At 36.4% G+C, this 23,894-nt stretch overlaps 1 protein-coding gene across 1 annotated transcript in view; it reads left to right on the top strand.

Moving 5' to 3' along the window:
- Positions 1 to 23,894, top strand: part of Cad86C (Cadherin 86C) — a 127,623-nt gene that overhangs the window by 7,433 nt on the left and 96,296 nt on the right. Inside the window, exons 2-7 of the mRNA XM_071599672.1 lie at positions 3,620 to 3,775; positions 6,885 to 7,135; positions 9,669 to 9,752; positions 10,023 to 10,148; positions 11,562 to 11,702; positions 12,734 to 12,857. Of these exons, the coding sequence (XP_071455773.1) occupies positions 3,620 to 3,775; positions 6,885 to 7,135; positions 9,669 to 9,752; positions 10,023 to 10,148; positions 11,562 to 11,702; positions 12,734 to 12,857 (882 nt within the window). The remainder of the gene's footprint in view (positions 1 to 3,619; positions 3,776 to 6,884; positions 7,136 to 9,668; positions 9,753 to 10,022; positions 10,149 to 11,561; positions 11,703 to 12,733; positions 12,858 to 23,894) is intronic.

Genomic DNA, 23,894 nt, shown 5'->3' with positions numbered 1-23,894 from the left:
CATCAACTTCGCAAATGGTCAATGAGGTATGTCTATTTGGCACAGGTCATTGGAATTGGAGATTTAGGAATCCTACGTCGTCACTTAAATTTTAACGAAGATCCCCAAAATAAACGCCAAACGAAAATAATCTTAACTATATACTTAAATAAAATTTACTTACCATTAGTGTTAATTTCCGCTATTTCCTCTGGCAAGTTAAAGTATACCCAAAACGTTTGAATCTTATTTATTTATATATATATATATATACCCTGCAAGCCACCACTAGGATGTGTGTCAAGGGGTGAATACACACCAGACTAACTTTTACCCAAAACATGACCCTGCCGCGGTCGAACAATGTTATTATGATCCCTTAACCTGTAATTACACCGTATATTTACATTATTCGTAAAATTTTACACCATAAATAGTTCCATTGAAGAAGATCAATAATATCTTATTCATGATAACTCATATCTGAAATTCATTCGTTGATGACAGTTTCATTACTCCTAGTACACTGATGTCAAATTCCAACTTGTCCATGGCTTATATCTATGCCGCTTCATTATTTTATGCATAAAGAAATAACCATTCCACTATGGAAAACCTTGCGTAAATGCCGTACTTTCCACATCTTCAATGCTGCTCTATAATGTATTCTGAATTAACAAATCATCTAAATATAAAAAGACAGAGAATGCTGCTTGCATGTCTTCTCTTTGTCTTTCATATTAATTATAAGGAACATAATATGTATCACATATATAATATCCCTCCATAATAAAACTACGTAAATGTACAAAGGTTGGCCAAAGACAGATATAACGAAAACAACGTAAAAATAATAAAGAAAACACCTCAACATTTATGTTGGCAATTGATGTTTAAATTTGATTAAAGGAAAATTTTAGCACTTTAAATGTCTGTGTATTCTATCTCATTGTACAAACAAGTTTCAAATGTCATTATTTTTTCTTCCTGCAAACTTTGTAACCCTAAACCATCAAACGTTAAATCTGAAAAAAATGTTTGCTTAAAAAACAAGAGATATCCTAAAATACTTTTTTGTTGAACTGCCTTTATGTAGGAGATCTCGTATTTTAAGAGAAATATAATCAATTCAGCTCTAGAATTGTAAATTACGTTACCTTATTTTTCTTGTTCAACTATTGTTCCATTTCATATTGGTGTTATGAAAGTGTATGCCTTATAATACTTTCCTTCACAAATCTTCCATATTTAGTGCAAAATATACAAATTATAACATAAGCTGCATCTGCATGCATTGCATTAAAGATTAAAGAAAATGTGAGTGACCATATCTAAGCTCCATAGCACTTCATATATCCCAGAGAAAATAGAATTTTCATTCATTATATTGGGAATATGTACTCCTAATTCAATATTAACCAGCAGTCCGCAACAATCGAAGACAAGGAAGTGAACATTGCGATAAGGTAGTCTCACAAAAAGGATAACGCACAAATTCCATTAAAAACTTGTCTTGTCTTTCGATCCCTTTATATGAATTACCTAATGCCATGGCTCGATTTCCAATTTATGTCGTTGAAGGGTAAATTCGGATGTGTTCGCCGTAAGCAGAGATTTATACCCCCTTTGTTTTACTGATCCAATAAATAAGGGCCATTGAACATAACCAGCTTATTGGATGTGTGAAAATAAATATTTCATATATATTTATCTTTATATTTATATATTATATAATATAAATATATAAATGTAAAGTATAATCGTAGCCACTTACATATACACTTATTTATTGAACAAACATTCCAATGGGAAAGTGGAAAAGGCTTTGAAATCAGCCGAAATTGGACTACTTTTTTCCTGCTTTATAACATGGATAGCTAAAATCAAAATGACACGATATCTGTTGATATATCTCCACCGCTGTTTTCGGAAGCCTGAATTGAACATAAATATGGCAGCGCTTTTTAAACTTCTTTCCTTCCATCCAATCTCAATATTAGCCATGTTTAATTAAACCCGATATTAGGTTGGATATGCATGAGCATGATTCAACAAACATTTGTATTACAATTTAATGAATTCAATTGATGGAAGTACATTTAATTATCCATCTGTTCTGACTATTCTGATTCCAATATTTGATAATTAGCACTAATATTGAGTCATAAATATTATTTTTAAGCTTCTTCTTCTTTCTCTTCTTATTCTGAGTATTTCATGTCTTACGATTCCATCAGTAAACTCTCTCGTCTTTCAATTTTTCATTATTGACCTCGAAGAGAACTATTAATCTAACTTTGCATAAGAATCCATTATGGTCAGATCATAGATATAAATTTTGATTAACACAGATGCAGCTTTATTTAGCCCGCAAGCCGATATTCTGAAATCATTGGTTAGCGGCTTGGTGTGATGGATATGGAAGGAAAGCCAAAGTGAATAAGTTAAAGGTTATGAGACTTTCGAGAAAGAAAAAGCCTATTTAAAAGGTTGAAATTGGAGAGAAAAAGCTAGAGCAAGTGGTACAGTATTACCTAATTCGGGAGCGTTTTAGATCATGATAGTCAAAATAGTAGGAACATTAAAAGAAGAACTGCGATTGGATGGAAAGAAAGGAGATATTTCCCGCCCTTCTTATATGCAGATACATACGGCATTGAAGAACAGTTTATTTTAGTGTTGGCTGTCAGGTTGTGTCTCGCTAGACGAAGCGAAGAAGTGCATTAATGATAAGCCGGTGTCCATCCAAAGCTGATCTTAATCGGACTATTAAATTGACAAATTTTTTTCCACGGACCACTAACATGACTTTTTTTTAAAGATAAAATATCTCATGCACAATAATGATAAAAAATATGAATTTTTTTAATATAAAAAATATTCATTGCGAAAAATGTCACTTTCAAAGCAGTGAAAATGTATTAATCTCTTACAAAATATATTAAATGTACTTTTTTTATATTTTTAATACTGTTTTGAAATTTCTCCCCATTCTACAGCACTTTCTTGCAGACCAGCAGCAGGCGATAACTGGCATTGATACACATATTTTTATGTGATAGCCAGAGATTCGTGGTCATGATTTTCACAACTTTTTGCATATATTTTTCAAGGAGTAGAATCGAGTTAAGTAGTATCGAGAGTCAAAGCATTCCTCTGTAAACAATGATCTACTTACTCTTGGAGAGTAAAATAATGAAGTACGACAGTATTGTATAAGGCGATGCTTATTCACTACAAACTTCGTGATCGGAGGAATCCTTAATGAAGGCTCTGGTCCGCGAATAAAAAAGTATACCAGCCTTGAGAAAACCCATTTGTGATCAGTCAATTGGAAATGTGTTGGCCCGTGAAATTCGGGGAACGCTGCGTTAGAGGTTTATCTACAACGCAGCCGGTTTGAATACTCTTGAGGGGCGATATGGACTTCTTTCCCACCTCCCAGTACCTGACAAAAACTCATCGTTTCGCCTGGGAGCGGCGCTGTATAAACTCCTTTTCCGTTGCTTACAGGTGGCGAGGATGCGATCGGAGGCGTGGCGGCGGAGGGTGGCGTGGAGATGGTGCGACGGAGGGCGGGGCCTCCCCCTCCCCACCGCCTCATTCTTCATACCCTTCCATCTCCTCCTCCTCCTCCTAGCCATCCCCCTCTCCACGGCCAACCTCCCGCTCTTCGACGTCACCGCCAAGATGAGGATCCTGTTGGTGCCCAGCGACGTCCCAGTTGGTACCGTCATCTACCGCCTGAGGGCCACCGACTCCGACTTCGACTACCCGCTTCACTTCGACACCAACGGTAAGCGGGGAATGGCTATGGGGCCTCGCCGCGATAAAAGAATTAGATTGGCGGGTGAAAAACCGATCTTCCGTTCGCAGCCGGCAATTGAATCTGTATCGAACGACGGACCGTTCTTTTCAGGCCTGGCAGGGATTGAATTTATGGGTTTTGAGCAGGGTTTCCCGAGCTGTGGACGTTCACATTTTGTGTTACGATGAACGCTTTTTTGTCACATAAACCCGAGTATTTCATGCGTGCTACACAAAAGGCTGAGCAGTCCGTGTATTTGGGGGGATATTTTAATTAGGGAAATTGGCGTGGTAGTGTGGCATCCAGAGAAAAAACATGTGAGCTTACGAAGCATTCACAAAAAAATGAGATTAATGAGTTAAGCACAAGCAAAATATCAGGGGTAAAGATATGTTAAGATTTTAATATGGAGGGTAGCGTTACATGGATACGAAAAATGAATTTTGAGACAAGAGGACAAGCGTAGATTGGAAAACCCTGTCATCAACTCCCCCCTCCTTGTGAAAGCCTCTTTGCCTAGCGCAATTCTTTTCCCTACGTCCCCGCTACTTTGACCGTGCTGGTCCAAAACACTTCCGAGATACGTAAACTGTTCTACCTGCTCTAGTTTTTGCCCTCCTATTTTAATGTTTAGCTTAGCCTTTTTCTTTCTAGACAGTCGCGTAACCTTTGTTTTATTAATATTGATTCTCATCCCATACCTGTCGCACTGAATTTCCAATTCACTCAGCAATGCTTGGAACCCCTTGGCTGACTGACAATGACCCTGCCTTAAACCTCTTCCTAACACTTCCCATCCGGACTCCCCGCTCCCCAATCGCACTTGAGCAGTCTGAGACATGTATATGTATATAAAGATATATTTAATGGATAGAAAAACTTGAATGAATAATTGGGATTCACAAGAATTTGGCATTTACGTTTCTTTCTGGTATGATCCGCATTGCATTCTGATTTCAATATTTTCATACGTTGCGTATTATCTAATTTTTACTCATTTGTAATGAATATACCGCTTTTTACTCAAAATCAGTTTGAGAAGCCCACTGTAGTTCGTTTCCGTTTTCGTGTGGAGTTATATTTAAGCGGTTTGAAGAACTAGCTTAGAAGGGAACAGCTCCCGTCGATATACATTTGCATGTCGGTTTAAGCGAGGAATGGGCTCAGTACGGTCGTACTTGTCCCTTTCATTACAATACCGTGGTATTTTAGTAAACACAAATGCAGTAAACTCAGCAGATCCTTCGGTTTTAAGAAAGGTGAATAGCTAATGAAAAGCCTTGAGAATATCATGCGCTTGATGGCATTATTTACTGACGTTAACATACGAAACTCCTAATCGCATGTAGTCACAATTGGACTACAACGGGAAAATAAAACTAGGTAGGTTTCCTATTACACGATTGAGCTATGCCACACACACAGGCACACATACAGACACATAGAAGCACATACACATATATGCATATAAAAAGATGACTCACACGTTATTTCCTGATTATTTAGACGGAATTCAGCTCCGTCTTCATCGGAATATATGTAAGTAATGCTGAGCAGTCATTACTTCTATTTCTTCCGATGAAGACGCAGCTGAATTCCGTCGAAATGATCAAGAAATAACGTGAGTGACCTTTTTATGTGTTCTTATATTGTTTGTTGCTGTATAGTCCACAGTACAGTATAATCCTCAAACCGTCAACACAATACACTCCCCTCCCCAAACCAACCCGCCCAAAATGCCCTAATCTTATCACCACTTTCTTCCCCGGAACACACAAAATTAAACATCTAATCCGTGACCTCTTCCCAATTATCAATAACACTCAGTCCACATCACTTTTGTTCCCACACTGTCCCTCTGTTTCATTTAAACGCCCGTCGAACCTGCGAGACATCTTTAAGTCCACAAATCCAACTTCAAGCACCCCCGTCTCTCCCCCGCCCCTATCCGCACCACGCAACCGCCCACGCTGCAAATGCTGTCATCTTTTAAGACCCTCCCCCTCACTCAGTACCAATTCCCAACCACTCGCCACCTGTACCTCAAAAAATATTATATATCGCCTCTCCTGTAACTTCTGCCCTGCCTTCTACGTGGGCGAATGCACGACCGCACTTTCCCTCCGCATGAATAACCACCGATATTCCACCAAATCTCCCACCTTTCTTAATTACCCCATCCCTACTCACACCGCTTCCCACAACCAATCTTTTGACGACTGCTTCTCTGTTTCGGTTATTGAAATCCTTCCCAAATCTGCGAGTATAATAGAAGTGAGAACCCGCGAGATGGCGCATATCTGGGTGGCCCAATCATTCAAACCGCCCGGGCTGAACCAAGCCCACTGAATGCATCAATTGGCTGCCTACATATCCCCCCCACCCCCTTGTTCATTTCCTATTGGTCCCTTTACCTCTCCTTCCCCCACCTCTCCCCCGCACATCCTCTCCGCTCTTCCCCGAGAACGCCATTCTGAAGACGACAGCCGTGCTGTCGAAACGTAAAATAACAAATTGTGAGTGTCCTTTCTTTGTGTCTCTATATTCTAAAAATCTACATCTGTGTTTTTTATATATTTGTGTGTCGCCGAAGAGCGTTCCATTTCGAAGATATTTTATATATATATATATATATATATATATATATATATATATATATATATATATATATATATATACATACATACATATACATATATACATATAAATATATATATATATATATATATATATTCTTTATATATATATATATATAAAATCATTCACATGGAAATTGATACAAGGAAAAGGAATAGGACCACATGTAAAAGACGTACACAGGAGAGGTGGGGAAGGGAGAATCGAAGAGATCACAAGGGCAAAAATATTTCCTTGACAGGGGCTTGAACACCGGATATTCTGATTTGCTGTTCCGATGCACTAGGCCTAGACTTAAAGCTACGTTATTTTATTATTTAAATATGTTCGAATTTGCGACTTTTATAGAATTATTCACCCCAACTTCCATTGAGATAACACGTAGAAACTATGTATACTTATCATATTTAACTACTTAGATATCTTTTATTTTCTTTCCCTCACCCGTATTGATTTTCAGACGCGACGGGTCGTGCCATAGTGATCATACGAGACCTGCCATGCTCCCGCAACAAGACCCACTGCTCGGCCAACGTCCACCTCAAGCGGCAGCTGAGGGACGGGATGAAACTCAACTTCCGGATAAGCGTGACGGATTCGAGCGGCGACTCCACCGTAGTGGATTGCACCATCAAGGGGACCTCGCCCTCGGCGACAGCGGCGCGGACTGCCGCTTTTCCTCGATTTCCGGGGGTCATCTTCGCACCCGAGGTTCGTGTCGACTCTTTCCGGTTTATTTAAAGCAGTTTTCCTCAGAGCCCCATACCATCCCCACGAGAAATTAACCGAAAAAGTTGATTCACTTGAACGTTTGGAGCGCATTAGCTTCGGGAACATTTTAGGATGGAATGAAGATTACAGAGATAAAACGACGCCTTTTCGAAACTACCTTTCGTCGTAAATTATATTAGTCAACGACTGGTTGGAAACTCGATGCACAAAAGGGCTCCAATCATTTGGATTCTTTCAAGTGATTGGAGACCTTATATATAAGTTTATATGTACGGCATGGTTAGCATGGCTATGCGATAGAGTAACCATTTATTTAATCGTTCAGTGATTTATTTATTTTTTCTAATTGAGTATGCATACTCAAGTTATTTGAATTTAAAGGATTGTTAGGATATTCTGCTACCAAAAGAAAAAAAAAGAAACTTATGAGCCCCAAATTCCAAAATATCTTATATCATACGATTCATTTAATTAGGTTTTGCAAAGTTTTTAGAGCCGTTTATTCTAATTTAAATCTTCATTTATGCACAGCTTCTCGCGGCTGTATCTATGGAAACAAATCTTTTAAAAAGCATTTCATATGAAAAATATGGCATGTTTCATAAATGGCATTTAATAAACAAATAATTCATGCCTCAAGGAAATTTCCAGCTTCTAAAATCATGGGCTTGCTCACTTAAAAGTTATGCATCCACGCCAAACAAATTACATATTTCTTTATCTATTCATACTTATTGTTCACTAAACCCATAGAATTGAGTGAATGTGGCGTCTTGTTGTTATTAGAAAGATAGATATGTATACCAATAAAGTAAACATTGAATGCTGAAATGCTTCCAATTAATGAGTTGATATTTGAAGTTGCCAATTAATGGAAATCCAGTGAATTCAGAAAAAGAAATATATTGTCCACGCGCGTTTGGATGGTGATGTCATTTTTGAGGCCAAAATTGTAAATCATGTAACTATATATTCATATTAGTTGGATTTTAAATTTACCTAAAGATTTACCAATTTAATCACCTCAAATTTTGGCTGTGATAGGTATGTACGGAAATTAGTTAAAAACCTAAGCCAAAGAAATCTACAAACTCAGAGAAGATTATACTGTTCTTTCTTTACTATTTATTTCCATAGAAGTTTTAATAAACAAATAATAGCCCAACTACCAGTCTCAAACATGGATTGGGTGTACAAAGAGTTTCACGAAGGGTTTGCAAATATCGAACGAGTCAATTCCATCAAAATTAGGTGCCTTATATTGCCATAAAGAAAATTCAATCAACGATTGTTTCTCTAGTAACAACATTCTATAATTATTGTTACGCTCAATGGCTACATAAACTGACGTCATTATTGCGCTGGGAAAAGTGTCCAGGGAGAAAAACTGATAAGAAAATGTAAATCCTATAAAAGCAGAAATGAGAATAAAAAATCTAACTACCAGATGATAAAATCGTACTCGTTTTTATGGCAGTGTATTTTACTTTTAGTGACCTTATGAAATCGTCTTTCGAATTTCCCTTTAAGCATCGAGAACTTTGTTACCTCCTATGACTAATGGAACTCGTTTTATTATTAATGCCTGAAAAGATTAGAAAATAACCTTTTTCTTTCATAAAAATACCTCAATCATAATATTCATATAGCCGTTCGAACGCTTACCTTAAGGATGGAAAGGACGCATATTTTGGTCAAACATTTTTTAGAAAAAAAATAAAAATTGCTTTCCACGACAAGGCCTTTGTGACTCCTTGAAATTCCGCTTAGCCATTCTTGACTTGTTATTAGACCTCCTAGAGGACATCCATACTATACTGTATACATGCTCATGGTGGAACACAAAAGAAAACCCTACTGCTTCTTCTCAAGTTTTTCGAAGCAGTCTTCTAACATATTTCGGTATTCCTTTTACAAGTACTCTTTTGCTCGTAAAATATTCAATTCAAAATTTTTCCTGCCGCTCCAGACTTAAAATTTAAACTAAAAGTAATCTTTTTCCCTAAATTAGGCCCTTACTTCTTGGCGCTTAACGTGTTCGATCAATTGGCTCAACTCTCAAATTAGGATAATATATGTAAAAAAAATTATATTGCTCTCTACATGGTATATTTCTAATTTTAGTTCGTTTTTTTAAATGTCAGGTTTATTACTCAATAATATTTTCGGAAGGCACAGTCACCTTCATGTAACAATTATTTTGTAAGGAAAAAATATGCTAGGAGTGAAAACCAAATTTATTAAGCCCCTTCAATTAGGGTAAATTCGTCAGATAAAATATATTTTTCCACAAAAACTCTTATTTTCAATAAATTATTTTAATTAATTGATATATAACATCAAGGAAGTCAGTAAAAAACTATATTTTCAATTTATTTCACAAAATATTCCTAGAAACCCGATAAGAGTTAATTTAGTTGATTTGAAAAATATTGCTCTGGGTTATAAGTACCTACTATAAGCTAGCTCCAAAATGTTAATATTGTGAATTCTCTTTTTAAATCTTTTATAGGATGCGGAAATTGGGTCAGTTTTGGACTATATTATTGCGCGGAAGAACTCCAAGAATGCCAGGCACGTTCATCTCGAAATTTGGGTCAGTAATAATTTATTTATCTATTATGAATATCTTAGGAAATGGATACGATGAAAGTTTAGAAAAAAATTACCTATTAATCAGCATAAATTTTTCAAATAGAAGATATTTTACATAATGTTCACAATTGGCGATGGTGATATGGAGTTTGCAATTTGAAATTAATTCAGTATCACTAGAATTAATTAGTCATCTTTCACTGCACTGAATTGAATTGCAGAGGTATTTAAAAAAAATTGAATTGTGTAATGAAACTGGTTTTTTTTTCAGGGATCCGATCACTTCGACGTTAAGCACTCGTTAGCATCCCCTGAAACAGTTAATGCAACTATTGTGCTGGTAAAACCACTGGACTTCGAAAATCAAGCGGTTCACCGGATACAAATCCTGGCGACGGTATGTACTTTGGAATAGAACGTAGTCGTGCTAAAATCAATTTTTAAATCCGTATTATTGATCACTCGTGGGATATAATATGTAATTTTGAATTCGTGGCCACGTGAATGAAGGAAAATTCCAAGTCCTACATCATTGCCAGATTAATGTTTCCAATTCCCAAAAGATGTCCCCATGTTCATGCATTACCAAAATAAGTATAAAATAATTTCTTCTGTAAAAAAATTGAATATCGTGTGCACCTTTAAAATGATCGTACTATTTCAGAGACCAAAATAAGCGCTGTGCTTGATAATTTTACTACCGGGGGACAAGGGGTGTTACAAATATTTTTGAACGTATGAGTAATATTAAGTTTGATATTTTTTAAGCCAAAGGTATTCCGCAAGGACTAGTGGAGACAATCCTTAGCCTTGTTTTAAGTTCTAAAGGTAAATCCAATTCATTCATGGCCCACACATTCCTCACCCTGTACTCAATATTATTCCTCAGAAACACGACTCCAGCAACCCAAACAAGCACTAAATTAAGTCGATACTTAGACGTACCCAATTTTTACTCCAATACAATAATAATTGGAAGAAAAATAATGAAAATATTTATTAGAAATGATATCCTTTTTAATGTATGAGGCTACCTTCGGCAGTGGACAACCTAATTAATATCATTCCCAACAAAGTACAAATTTGTCAGACTTGAAGAATTATTTCGAAGAGTAATTTTCCGCCACTGATCAACTAGTGTATATTTTCGACAAGTAAGCCTCGCGACATCAATCGCACTCAAAACTCCCCTTTAAACCACTGACCTGTATTTTATTAAAATATGTATTATCGGATTTTCACTAAGTTCCAGTAACAGAGTACAAACAAATAAAGACTAACTATATGAAATTTGAAAATAAATGTCGATCAATTTTTATCGAAGATACATATAAGTTTAAAATATTTTTTACTTTCTCTTTTAGTTAATCAAGAGTATCTGTTTTTTGAATTGAGGGAATCGACGGATCATCTATGCCAGAGTGTTTAGCAACTGTACCAATATATTTAATTTTTTTTAATAACATCCAATTTCATTACTGTGCTCTACTTTTGTTGCGTAGAAAGAAATATTAACTTTTAGAACCGCTTACATTTTACATAAAGTTACACACAACTTACTCCAAAGTCAGTATGATTCCATGTTATGTTATTTTTAGTACATGTAACGCTAGATCCATCGTTATGCGATCACTATTCAAGTCACCGACATGTAGAATTACGGCGTATATATTTCATTGAGAAAAAAGAAGATAGAGACGACTTCAGATCAACTTCACTGGAGAGATGGTTGTTCGTTTTATGTATACTTTATATTCAAAAGGATATTTGCCAGCTTGACCTTCTATAATGGTTATTAATATACTTGCAGGATCCATACGTGGACCCTGAAATGGACACGCGGAACGTGGCCGGTCTTCGCCTCGAGGTAGCCGTGGTGGATGTACAAGACACTCCACCGCGATTTCTTATTGCTCCTCCGGCCACGAGGTTAAATGCATCACTAGTGCCGGTAAGTGAAGCTCAAAGTGATTCAACACGAACATTCATAACACTCACAAATGCTATGTTACGTTAAAGTTTGCTTTGCGAAGATTTTACGACTTGAATGGGATTTCTTTTGAAAGAATCCCGGGGAAAAGTAAAACGAAAATCTTTCAATTTTCGTCGTAAAATATGTATTAGTAAATGAATTAACAAAGCTAGCGCATGATTCGTTCAAGACGGAAATATTTATGCCCCACAAGATTTTTTGCACATCACTGAAGAATCAGACACAAAAAATCGGTCACATAACTTAAATTTCAAATCATTACTCCATAATCTGTACCAGGCCCTAAATTTATAAATCTTTATATATATATATATATATATATATATATATATATATATATATATATATATATATTAATAGCGAATGATATAAGTTCTATTCATTTCGTGAAAAAATGACTGAGTTTTATCAAATAAATTATTTTGACATAATATTAAATGTTTTACCCAGTTTTTAGTCAAGAAGACCATAATATTAAGCCTGAGGTAAATTTTCCTTCTAACCCACTATTGCATCTTTAGTGGTCTACCAGAGAAAAGTAAATTTTAAATGCTACTAGAAGGGATTGCCAAATGACCGGAAGCGGCTGGCGGACGTTTATTTCACTGGTGTTTTACTACACTTACATAGACCTTGGAATTTTGCCCGTCTTTGGTAGCGTTAAATTATAATGAGAAAAAATGAAAGTCTCTGACCCTCAGGATATTCAAATGAAAATGCATTTTAACGCATGAACATTAAATTTTCCCTTGGAAAAAAACATGCAAACGACCTCCTCAAGGAAAGAAACATCAGAGGGAATGTGACAAATGGTAAATTAACGCGTTCTAAGGTTACAAAGAGGACTTATCATTACTCATTTTGAGTCTGAGTTCAAGCGTGAGCCTCCTTTACAGGCGTAAGTTAATCCCTTTGGCTTATTATTCGCAAAAATTTGTAATCAATTCATTTTTGTTAAACTGTGTTTTGTTTTGTGTCTCACGTGACAGGGGAACGTCATTTTAAGGGTCAGCGCGGAAGATGGTGACAGGGGAGCCCCTCGTAGTGTGCGGTACGGCCTTCTCTCAAGCGGAAATCCTTTCACACCCTTCTTCAGGATGGACGAGACAACAGGCAAGAACCACTACGCCACACTAAGCTTAAATTAAATATGATATCAATTAGATATTTTTTCCCAGCGCTAAGAATTGTGAATAAGAATAAATAAGAATTGTGCTAATAAACTCCGATAGGTTGAATATGAAGAAAATACTAAATGAAAAAATTATTTTTATTTCAGAATAAGTATGCTTTTTTTAAGGAAAAAGCACCTTGATACATTCATGCTACTTGTAATGAGTAGTTAAATCCAATAATTCGTGAATGATATTACGAAAGAGTATTTAAATAATCGCCATGGATTCGAAACTTATTTGGATAAATTGATTTCAAGATATATTCATTCTAACTACACCAACTAACAGAATAAAAAGAGCATCAAAATTAAACGATGAAATAATAAAATTATAAAAATGAGATTAAATTAATTTAATTTAGGCTATTGAGAGAAATGTCGCTTCCCCATGTCAACTCTATCCCTCCTCCCATACAAGTAAATGTATAATTTTTACTTCTTCGCTAATCCTTGTAGCGTGTTCAATTAACTTCTCAATTTGAGAATAAAGAAGATGTTTCCAAAGAAAACCCTCAAATCCAGTTTTAATGGTCGATCGCCAAAACATTTCGGCTATTTATAACCTCTTTCTTCCTGCTCATGTACAAACCTGTGCTAAAATATATACGAGATGAGAGAAACAATGAACATCCAATTAAGAAGCAAAAACGCGACAGCGTTCTCTGAACAATTCAGAAGGGGTTTAATACATCGAGAGAGGGTAGCCAACATTTTACCGTGATCGACCAACAAAGAAAATCGCGATGGTGTTGTGACTAACGTACTTCCCAGCCCCAGCTTCGCACCCAGAGGGCCCGGATTCGTAGCCTGACGACGACAGATCTTTTTCAGTGATGCCCCGATCCCTACTTGAGGTGCATTGTGGAGAGCACTTGATCCGTCGGATTGGACGCTAGGCTGCGGACCTCTTGGTGATTTTCCTTAAAAGTAGGCTAATAGGCCGACGCCGGGTTTCTCTGCGCTCTTTTTCCACTTCCATCCATTACTAATGGCGTGAGTAATCCTATCTGTCGGCCACCTCCCCAACTACTCAATCTACTGCTACTCGATCAACATAACCAGACTCGAATGGACGACTCTATCATGAGTAATTGTCATTGCTCTCACTAAGCTCACCTTTAAGAGTCATTGGAACGCAGAAACCGTGCCACGATGTCAAGATTGTAGTCCAAGGAGAGGAGAAATTAGAATATGTAAATGAAATAATTATGATGGATACTTACTGGTTACCTAAAAATGTTTAAGCCTTTCGCTTAAAAATATTGTATTATTTTCCTGCAAGGGTATGCTTAATGTATGTATATATTTTCTCAGAAGGGAACCTCGTACACGGCAAGTTTGTTTAGTATGACTTCTGGAGAAGTTAGTTTAGTTCACCACGAGCAGAAGTTTATCTTGCTGGTTTGTTTGCTTTGTGTTTAAGCTGGATGAATATTAATGCCCCGATAATTCATCATATCTGACAGTTTCATTGATTCAAAATAGCTTTCACCTTGTGATAATTTGGTTTCTGTTCTAATGCTAGCAGATATAGTACTTCACGGATTTATAGTAAAATTTATATTCTCATTTTTATGCATCAGATTTTAAAGAATAATATCAATATGTAGAGGAATAGTACTTCAAGAAACTACGGGGAAATTTATAATAGAAGTGCGTTCAACAAAATTGCAAGTGGGACTGAACTAACGGCTTCATTTTATTTTAATAACATTTTTTCTATTTTAATATCCGCGATCATGACCGTTGACTTTAATCTGGGCTCGGTAATAAATGCGGGGCTCAGAAGTGCTAAAGTGGAGATAGGATTCAATTCCCAGGGCACGCAATCCACTCATGCATCTCCTAAGACCGTCCAAGTTCCCTCCTCCTTGCAAAATCCCTTACCTGCCGCCCTAAAATCCTCCCTCGCGCCACGCTCCCACCATAAATTAAGACGAGTAATTGACGCTCTAGTCTATTACAAAGTCACTGGGTAAGGGACTATTTCTTTTCTCCCTTCATCTTCTCCTTTCATCTTCTCCCTTCAAAGTCTCCGGTGACTTCGGGGAGTTGGAAATCATACCCTCGAGGCCTCACTTCCCTTCCCACGGAGGATACGGAGTCCTTGGAGCTATAACGGCTGGCCCTTTGGGGCACTATCGCCTCTCTCCTCCAGTCACTTTGTGATTTTCTGCCCGAGGACTGACTACTCTATCCATTCTCCCTACTCCTCTCCCGGAAAAGTCGTCGTGGTGACAAGCGAAAGATGGAGAGGGAAAGAGAGGAGTCGGAGGGGGAAGGGCAGTGGGAAGGAGGAAGAGAGAGGTTGAGGGGGAGGGCGAGGTGGAGGGAGAGAGAGAGGGAGAGGTGGAGGGAGAGGAGGAGGGAAAGGTGGATGAAGAGATGGAAGGAGAGGTGGATGGAGGGAGAGAGGAGGGAGGGATGGAGGAAAAGGGGATATGAGGAATTAAGGGAAGAAAAGAAGAAAAAGTGAGTGGGAGTGAAAAGAAAAAGAAGGGAGAAAGATGAAGGGAGCGAGAGAATGCGGAGGGAAACGAGAAGGAGTAAGATAGAGGGAGATAGAAGAGAAACGAGAGAAGGAAGAAGAGGGAGGCAGAGAGAGGTAGGAAGTGGAGAGGGAACAAGAGTGCGGGGAAGGAAGCGAGAGAGTTGGTTAGCGGAAGAGAGAGATAGGAAGAGGAGGGAGAAGCAAAGGATCATGGACAGTGGGGCGAGACGAAAGTAAGGAGGGGTGTTTGGGAAGCACGGGACAGGAGGGTAGTAGGAGTCTACGAGTTGCTGACACACTCTCCGGCGGAGATAATTAGATTAAAAATTCAATTAGCCGTGTTGCCAACTTTAAGGTGAAGCGGAGGAGAGTGGTGAGAATTACCACATGGAGGTCCAATTTGCTACCCCTCCCATCACATCTCCTTCCCCCTCCGCCACCTACATTTCCCATTTCTCCCACCCATACACGACGCCTCCAACCCCCGACCGAAGCACCTTTGGTTGGGTAAGGGGTTGGATGTTATACATACGAATCAATTGGTCTTCACCACCGCTAAGCGCCTTCCAATCCACCAACTGAGCCATTCCTCTCGTGCTTCCTCGTATTCCCCAAACTCAAACCACCAAACCTCAACACATTCGCTCGTTTAAATTACCCCAACGTTGTTTTCCCATCTATCTTTATCATCCCTTCCCCTACCTTTCGGGGCGTCTAAACGCTCTCAATAGGTTTTCCCCGCCTAAGCCCAAGAGGATTATGGATACCGCATTGGTTGGGTCACTACCACCGAAGTGATGACGATGCTAAAATTCATGGGTAACATTGCTATAATAATTCAAGCAATTGCTAAAAATTTTGGAACGGATAATGCGGTTAAGAATGCGGTTTGGTTAGTGAAATAAAAAATAAACGTTTTCTGAGCCAAAGTGAGTAAAAATAATGCACGGAAGAGATAATGAAACTACCAAAAAATGATCTTAGTAAAATTATTTCAAGTTAAAAAAAATATCAATTTATTTTGTCTCTAACTGTGGGAAGAAAAGTATTATTTTAACTTCAAGATATAGTATTTTTACTTAATGATTATCTCTGCTGCTTAGTATTCATGAGATAAGATAAATACTTCAACAGAAAAAAAATTCAAAATAAGTCACATTTTGCGACGAATAAAGACAAAATATTAATATCATGGAATAGAAAAACTCTTTACATTCACTTAAATGCTTTGGACCAAGATGATTAAAGTAGTGGGAAGACTAAAAAAGAATTGCTTTAGGTAGAGAAACTTTCAAAAGGAGGGAGCTGATGACAGGGACGTTGAATAAGGATGCTAAGACACATTTAGTGATAAGCTAGATGCGGTGCGTGGTTTTGTATGACACTGAAAAATGGCCCTTGAACCAAAATGATGGCGTAGATTGGAGACATTTAAGGTTTGGTGGTGTAGATGGACAGAAAAAGAAAAACAGAACAGAAAAATAGGATAATAAGCGAAGAATCAACAGACAGTCAGGAGAAATCAAAAAGACGCAGGCGGGAGTAAATCTTTATAATTGGCGATGGAATCCTCAAGACTTTGATCGAGGAGAGAACGTTAGGCGAGCAAGTTAGGGAAGGAAGATCGAATATATGCATGTTGAATTGATTTAAATTATGCAAAAAGTGTACGGAATTGAAGGGTTTATCGGAGTTATGAATGTCGGGTTGCGTCTTCTTAAACATGGCTAAACAATGTAGGCGTGCTCATTCTGCGCTCATTTAAAACCAACCATAAAGATAAACTGCCAAGAAAATGATGGAATAGAATTTCGCCAAATAAAATATATAGTCTTTGGCTAATACAATTCTTAATAATTATATTTTCCATATTTCTTTTTATAATATAATGGCTATGACAGGTGTCGAGTCAATTACATATTTCAAACATTGGTAACCTGAGTGCAATAAATGGACAAATTTAAAAATTTATATATATATATATTATACATAAATGTATTCATAATATATATATATATATAATACATAAATGTATTCATTATATATATATATATATATATATATATATATATATATATATATATACATAAATGTTTGCTTCTATAATAACTACGGCATAGTAAATGTATATCCCCCCTATAGAAAATAGATTCATGGGGAGAAGAATGTTTATCTGGGTTTGATATAAACAATTAAGTTAAAAGTGAATCAGTTGAGGTAGATTTAGCGGAAGCGACCGACAGCTGAGACCCTTTGCGCCACTGGTGATGTATGAGAAAGGGGAAGGGTAGATAAAAACCCTGCGTTGGCATTAGATTACTGTCAAATGCCACCAAGGGGTCCGTAGTTTAACGTCCCATCCAACGGACGGCCCACTCACTCAAGGTGCTCTCCACAAAGAACCTCAAGTAGGGATCGGCATGCTAATGAAAAATATCCAGTATTTGAACCCGGGTCCTTTGAGTGGGAAGCTAGTACGCTAGCTATCATGCCACCCGATTCCCATAAAATTGAATTAAAAAAGGTTTTTCGCATATATCTCTCATATTTATTAGGCTTGTTATTAATTACTTAAGTAGGCACTGAGCGTATTTTGAATATAAAATACACTTCGTTCACAAAAAAATTTTAAGAAGTGACCAATGTATTTGTTATGTATTGTTTGATTTTGATTTGGTGTGTTGTTTATCAATTAAACAAGGTCTTAGCCCTGAAGGAAAACTCCCTAAAATGGTTTGAGGTTTACGCAAGTCATTTCTAGACTGTTTAGAAATACATGTAAAATATTTATATCAATAAATTTTTATCTAAAGAAAAATATTTTCAATAAAATTGGGTGAAATAAAGTAAATCGCGAAGTTAAGGCCCTACATGAAATAAGGATGAGGAAATTTGTAAAATTGAGTATTAATGGGTAGTGTTTATTATCCGTAATTTCATATAAAAAAAGTTATTCGATTTCGAGAAATGAACTTTTCAGCCATTTTGAACTCATTTCGTCCTAAAATTTCTTTCACTCGCAGTTCAGAATAAAATCTACCGGAATCAATTCCTGTTTCTTTGGAAAACGTTTAAAAAAATATTTCTTCTGAGAAATACATTGTCATTAAAATGAATGAGTTAATTTTTCTTGCATCATTTTTCTGATTAGCCTTAAAAAATATATGAGCATAAATTCCAAACTTATGCAAAATAAATACGAGAGGACGGTTTCTTGGGTGTCATTTTGTGAATAAATTTGATTAATATATAATTATGGTCGAAATATCCTTTCAATTATCCTTTAATTATAATGTTAACCGTTGAATTACCGTTTAGAATCTTTCTTAAAATTTCAAGGTAACCTACATATTTTCGTTTCCGGTGACCCGAAAATGAGAAACGGTGCATGGTGGTCTTCGGCTGAATTAATGAAGCACGCAATTCGAAATTCAACATCTGCATTTGATTCACCAAAACCTTTGTGATCGACCCTTTAAAGTCTCTCCCTGTATTACTCCTCCGGGTACCGACCAACCCCAAGTAATCCCTGAAAGGTAACAAAAGGGTACGAGTTCTCACCAGCAATGGCACCAAGTCTGTTGAAAAAAATACCTCACCTTTCCCCATACCCCCATCCCCAGTTAAACCCGGTCGCTCACCACGGACCTTTAGCCACGGCTAACACCGTGGAGATACGAGGAAGAGTTTTACAAGCGGGGAGATAGCCGGTAATACAAGGAAAAGCGGAGTGGGAAGCGGAGGGATGGTTTTCGAGCGTGGGGAGAGACATCGGAGAACTGTTGTGTGGGGGAACGAGGATGGGGTCCTAAGTTAAGAAGTTAGGAAGGGTAATTAGCGGGCAAGGGAGTTATTGAGTGCGAGTACGCTGGTCCAGGAAGGTCGGAGTGGAAAAGGGATGGAGACGTTTTAAGACGAGAGGAAAGGATTAGTGAGTAAGATTGTGAGAGAGGGGATGGAGAGAGGATTTGGGCAGCACGTGCGTATGTGTGTGGGTGTATGTATTTGTGTGGAATTAGCCCGTGGGTTCCTCGCGCTTTGGGATAGGGACGAGGAAAGAATTAGCCAGGGAAAAGAGACGGGGGGCAAATGGGAGGAGAGGGTAGTTGAGGAAAGGGAGAGGTTCGTGGAAAAGGTTGAAACAGGGTTAGATCCAGGGAGTTGGGGTCTGGGGAAGCGGCTCCGTGTGGCTACGGCAGTCTTTTGAAATCCCGAAAGCAGGGTCACGCGGCATAATTCATGGGCACTTTGGTGGGGAGGGGCGGGAATAATCCACATGGATATACGTACGATACTTTTTTAAATGTAGAAAGAAGCGCGAGAAAAAGTGTTCTATCCCGTGAACCATTGTCGGCACATAATCTAATAAATTTGGTGGAAGCTTTTCGCAAAATTTTGCAACTTCAGAGAGTGAACGATGGTCCAAAAATCTTCAGAAAGTATATTTGTAGAGCTAATATTTTTCATTGTATTAACTCAACCATTGAGGAAAGACGATGAGCGTGGATCGGAGGATTTTGAGATGTGAGAATGGAGAAGAAATGAGAAAACATTTTCGACAGTGAGGAAGACTAATGGTGGAGGTTTACGAATGGTTGGAGATGAGTGGAGCTTGACATATGAAACCTGAAGGAGGAAGAAATGATTAGAAGAAGTGTTGAGAACTAATTGAATCTTGAAGGCCGTATTAAATGCTAAGAACGTACAGTATTAGGAGAAGGAAAAGTCAAAGAAGAGGGTAAGAATGCGCAAAGAAGTGTACTCACAAGATGGAACATAATTAGAAAGAATATCAGAAGTGTTGCAGAGAGAAATGAAGATTGATTGGTTTCTACCATTCAACTTAAAATATATTCCCTTAGTTTTCACGTCTTCCCCGGAATCAATCATGGTCATTCAACTCATTTTATAAAGCACATTATGGACAATCTGTGGGTACTATTTATTTCTAAGTATCGCGGAACTTTCCATTACCTTCCTACATGTCTTTGTGCCTTACGCCTACCTTCACACTGTCTAAAAATCCTACTCGCTTCTATCCGGCTTATGCAGAGTTCGTCTTCAACCAATGCCTTCATCACACACTACCTTTAAATATATCCTGCATTTATGACCTCTGACTAATTTGGATATCACACAGTAACTTCCTCTCATTTCCCACCATATTTTAAACCTCTGCGTACGTAATTATTTCTGGTAAACTTATTTTCTTAAAGCTCGGCCACAATCGCATTTCAAAAACTTAAAATCTACGTTTCAAACGCTACTCAAGGCTAGGTGTCACAATTTTAAAGAACTGCGCTCCATACTTATGTCTTTAATTGAAGATACGATGAAAAAGACAAAAGAAAATGATTGGAAGAAGGAATTAATGGACAGTAAAGTTCGGGCAATATTTACACAAAGTGGTTGCCAGGAAGTGTCTACGTTTAATATGTTGCTTAACTAATCTTTCAAATTGGCACTACTACGTTTAAACCCATATTTCACTTCTATACATAATCTATGCTAAAATGATCATATGAGTTAACGATTCTCATTAAGGTATAGTAATGTTTATGAGAAGTAAAACTTGTTCAGATACCCTCCCGTTCTTATTAATCAATTAAGTTCTTAATCAATAAATGTGCTAATATGAATATATTTTTATTTATAAGATTATTAATAAGTTAACTATAGTTGTGTAAACGGTGCTTGACGTTTACATATACTTTTGTGTGTACAAATGCATAAATGCAATATATATATATATATATATATATATATATATATATATATATATATATATATATATATACATATACACACACACGCACGCACCTATATATATTTACCCTTCAATGGTATTGAGCTCAAACTTGTGAACTTCATCTTGTTTTGAGGAATAAGACGAACTTTGTAAAATTCACCAAATCGTTTTGAATACAGTACTAACGGTTTCATTGCATGGGTGAAATTATTCCTGAAAGTTTATTCTATGTGATGAAACCGGTCGAACAGTGTTAACAAAATTTTGGTGAATTAAAAAATTTTTGTCTTATTCCACTTTAGACATACTATCTACTCATGTACTTATGCCAGCTCCAGTATATGGCGAAATAATATAGTGTTTTGTAGGCTGCCTAGGCTGGAAAGATGCTACGTCTATAATTGAATACTTCCTTGTTACAGCGTGGAAGATTTTTTTGGGCTGGCAGCGTCACGATATACATATATTCTCAGAATAGAAAAACAAATTATGAATACCATAGTTTTGTGGGTCTCTAAATAACGCCTGGGATTCTTTATCTAAAATATTGCAGCATTTAATTTGACAGAGAAAAGCTTATGATTCAGGTAAAACTCTATTAAGTAAGAAAATAAATGACTCACAATATTATCGGTCTTTTATGGATAAGGGATACAAAGTTCTTGAACAGGAGGATATCAGAACGAGTATTGGAATAGGAAATCATAAATCAATATCAGGAATTTAGAAAAGCTCATCGCTACATTATGTTTTTAATGTTGTAATAAGTTTGATTTTTAAATTATTATATCTCACTTTATAAAGTATTTTATAGTTGATTTATAGAAATTTCGCCAAAGGAAACAGCAATTCATTAACAATTATGGAAGTACATTCATATTTAGCGATGCCAACTTGTTGAATTCATCTATTATTGTTCAAAGCCTTTGATAAACATATGAACTAATATACTACGAGTATAGCACCTGTTAGCATTTGAAGCGTCCAGTTTTAGGATTTTTCAATATTTTTTCCAAGTTGCAATTCATTTTTTGCTAGTTTTAGACATCAACATTAGAAGGCATTTTTCTTGCAAAGATTGGTGAACGGTTTCTAGAAATTTTAAGTAATAGGCTAATCCTATTGTTTTTTTGATTAACAATTTGATATATGTATATTGTGGTAACACGAATTTATTTTTATCTTTTTTTGCATGAAAAGTTCCCTTGTGATGCTACCTTTTTTCTAGATGAATATTAGACTACAGTATGTTTATTCTAAAAAGTCCTCTCCTTGAATGTTGATCTTTTATTAAATGTTTTCCCTGCAATTAATTAATGCATAATAATATTTTCTTGTCAAACGTTAATCCATTTAATCACATTTTCCCAAGAAATTTCAACAAATTAGTCCCGTTTCCGCTTTTTGAACAGGAAATAATGCATAGGAGAGTATATGAAGTTATAAAATTAAATTTTAACTATTCATCTTTGTTACTCAATATTGAATATTTTTAATTGAAAAAGATTAATTATTGTACGAAAAAATCATGTTACTGTAAATTATCCTGCAGAAATCTGAATAGATTTAGAGCAATGTTCTGGAAAGTTTGGCGGATTAATATCTGCTACGGAAATTTCAAGTCAATGTCCCAAAAATATTTGTTTATCTGCAAAACGATTAAAGACCATACTTAAGGCGGCATACGGTCCTGGCGAGAAAAAATGATTAATATCAACACGAAAATTTATTTTTGTTCATTTTTCAATGCAATATTAAATAATTTCTTAAAAACAGAGGTTGATTGTGAAAAGTTAAAAAAATTAAAACAGATATCAAAGAAAGCGAGCATCCGTAGGCAAATTTACGTGACGAAACAAGCAAAATAAATGAAATGAAAACTTTTAAGAACTACAAGAATGATTTGTTGATGGAAATTTCGTTCCGATCAGCTGTGAGTGAGGCAAACGTCCAACTAAATTACTTTGAAGTTGCATTTTCAAATACTTCCTTTTTAAATTGATCAATTTATCAAAAAATATTCATTGATAAAAAGGGAAAACTTTGGCGAGTTATGCTCGGGGTAATTTATGAAGTGAACAAGAAACGAAGAAAATTATTTTGTTTTATGAATGGAGAAGATTTTGTAGTGAATAAGTAAACAACGAACGTCGAATGCAATTATGGAAGTGTTTTAAAACGGATGGAAAATGGATAACTACGAAGTTAACATTAACTTACAAAAGGTTACTACTATTTTTTGCAACTTAAAAATTTGTAAATTTGGCAAAAAATGATTTTTCATTCATACCTTTCCTGCATGCCTTTTTTGCATTTTTCTTAAAAGTCCTTTAGCTCTTTGAATAGTCAAAATATTCCTCAGTTAGCGATAAGTGGTTGAAATGAAGGTATTCAAGTTTTACAGTAAAATCAACAAAACATTCGGGAATGAATCAAAATGACAGACGAGAATCCGCAAATTCTTCGCCAAAATGATATTACATATTTACTCAATTATATCTATCTTTAGTAGCAGGATTCTAATAATATAATGCTGCTCATAAATCTACAGAGAAACTATAGTTTAGTTTACAGCTATTTTTTAGGATACGATATATGTCTAGCAGTTACCAATCAGCTGTTTTACAGTGGCCTTTTATTTCTCATATTTAATTCAGCTATTAGTAACTAATTCACTTATACCATAGAATTCCAAAATGATTTCTTTGATATAAAACGTGAATTTAATGCATTAGC

Source organism: Hetaerina americana, unplaced genomic scaffold, assembly GCF_022747635.1.
Source record: "Hetaerina americana unplaced genomic scaffold, ioHetAmer1.1.p SCAF_11, whole genome shotgun sequence".
NCBI classification, from domain to species: domain Eukaryota; kingdom Metazoa; phylum Arthropoda; class Insecta; order Odonata; family Calopterygidae; genus Hetaerina; species Hetaerina americana.
This window is presented reverse-complemented; position numbering and strand designations above follow the sequence as displayed.